The 2,387-nt window shown below is 33.8% G+C and overlaps 1 protein-coding gene across 1 annotated transcript in view; it reads left to right on the forward strand.

Moving 5' to 3' along the window:
• Positions 1-2,387, forward strand: part of MICU3 (mitochondrial calcium uptake family, member 3) — a 135,029-nt gene that overhangs the window by 26,408 nt on the left and 106,234 nt on the right. Inside the window, exon 2 of the mRNA XM_012662901.1 lies at positions 360-513. Within this exon, the coding sequence (XP_012518355.1) occupies positions 360-513 (154 nt within the window). The remainder of the gene's footprint in view (positions 1-359; positions 514-2,387) is intronic.

Below are 2,387 nucleotides of genomic sequence, written 5' to 3' on the forward strand. Positions count from 1 at the left end.
TATAGTAGGCATTCAGCGAGTGTTGGTATTCTTCCTATAGACACTACTGGCTCCATAATTTAATGTTCTATAAGACTGAAATTAAGTGATAAACTAAAAAAAATCACAAATTCTTCAAAGTATCAGTTTAAAGCCTTCAAGCCCTTAATGATATTCATTGTAGGATCTTTTGAGCATTAATCCATTTTATTTATGTGAATAATTTATTTATAAAATGATTAAGGTTCTTGAGAAGACAAAATATTTTCACACTTCTTCATTTACTGTTAATTCACTTTCAAAATAATTAAAAGTATTTTACCTTCTAAAAGGAGGTGATATTTCACACAGTCCAAATTTATTTGCTCCCTTAACTTTAGGTTGCTGTTGGGAGAACAGACATTGAAGACTTAGACCTCTATGCTACATCTCGGGAGAGGCGATTTCGTTTATTTGCTTCTATAGAATGTGAAGGACAGTTATTCATGACTCCATATGATTTTATTCTGGCTGTTACAATGGATGAGCCCAAATGTAAGTATATTTTAAAAATTATCTTAATAATTTTATAAGATTTTTTAATCTTTAGTTTGTAAAAATATCAAACAGTATAAGTTTTTTAGAACTGAGTAATGTGGTATTTCAAAAGATACTATGCTATACAATCTTACCAGACTATTATTTTTTATAAACTCTTATTCGTATCTCTTCTCTTTAAAGTAACTTTCTATTGCTCTGTCTTTCTCAGTATATCAAACTTACATACCACCTTGCTTTTGATATCTTTATAAAAGATTCATGTTCTGCCTATTTATTTTTATATCCAGCCTGAACAGAGTAATTAAGAAGACTGGCTTTGAAGTTAGCGCTGGGCAAGAATTCTACCTGTATCTTTTCTGCATTTGTCTTAACTTCTGCAGTGCAAATATAGTTTAATTGTTTCTTACCTTTCCATGCTTTAGAGCAGTGGTTCTCAAACTTTTTAACATTATGTACATTCTTGCAAGTCTCTTAATATCTGACTTAATGGAAGACAGCTGGATTCTCTTGTGCTTTTGTATTCAATCTGTTACAATCTGGTTTTTTTCCATGAAGTATATGAAGAAAATCTACTTCACAGATACAGGTAGTAAGAAAAAGGAAGAGTTGGATCTGTTTCTTAATCATCATTTCAGTTCACCAAAAGATAACTCACTAAAAATCATTATACCAAATAATCAGTTGTTTTATATCTGCTTCAGACTTCACACAAATAAATACCTTATGTTAGACCAGAATGATTATAGTCACTTTTTCCCCAGAGGCAGGAATATGGCAAAAATTAACCTTAAAATAAATCCTCAATAATTTGGCAAATTGGCCACTTTGCAAACTAGCTTTTAATGAACTAATTTTTGATGCTTTGGATTATTTCCATTGAAGATCAGGGGAGAGAGAGATGTATATATTTGGGATTCATCTGTGCATCATTGGTAATTAATGCAATGTATGTGAATGAAATTGCCTAGGGAACCAGTATAGCATAAGAATATAGATGACATCTATAATCCCAGCACTTTGGGAGGCTGAGACAGGATAATCATTTGAGACCAGGAGTTCAGGACCAGTCTGGGCAACATAGTGAGACCCTGCGTCTACAAAAAATAAGAAAAATTAGCCATGGAAAAATGTGCCATGGTGGCACATGCCTGTACTATCAGCTACTCAGAAGGCTGAGGCAGGAGGATCACTTGAGCCCAGAAGTTTGAGGCTGCAATAAGGTATGCTCACACCACTGTACTCCAGGCTGTGTCTCAAAAAAAAAAAAAGACTCTAAAAAAAGAAAAAAAGACCATCCCTTGGTGACTGAGCTATCAGCTACTCAGAAGGCTGAGGCAGGAGGATCACTTGAGCCCAGAAGTTTGAGGCTGCAATAAGGTATGATCACACCACTGTACTCCAGGCTGTGTCTCAAAAAAAAAAAAAAAAAAGAATAGAGATGACCAAGGACCAATCCAATCCTTGAAGAACTCCTGCACTTTAAAAGATAGACATACAAAAGGCTTGAAAAGAATGAGCCTCAAAAAGGGACATAGAAGTGTCCAGAGACATAGGAAGAAAATCGTAAGAATAAGGAGTGATACAAGTTAAGGAAAATGGCTAGAATGGTCAGTTGCATGGAATGCTACTTTTTATTTGATTAAAAAATTATTAAATCTATCCTAACTTAATACAAAGAATCCACATTGTACCAAATCAATTAAATAAAAATGTATCTAATATGTGTACTACTACTTATGTGTTAAGGGTCTTTTCTGTGTACTAAGAGGGATACAAAGTCCCTACACGCAAGAAACTTACAGTGTTATAGGAGAAAATAAAATACAGAAATAACCACCTGCAAGGTAGAATGTGATCATCTGGCACAT

Source organism: Propithecus coquereli, unplaced genomic scaffold (genome assembly GCF_000956105.1).
Source record: "Propithecus coquereli isolate 6110/MARCELLA unplaced genomic scaffold, Pcoq_1.0 Scaffold79, whole genome shotgun sequence".
NCBI classification, from domain to species: domain Eukaryota; kingdom Metazoa; phylum Chordata; class Mammalia; order Primates; family Indriidae; genus Propithecus; species Propithecus coquereli.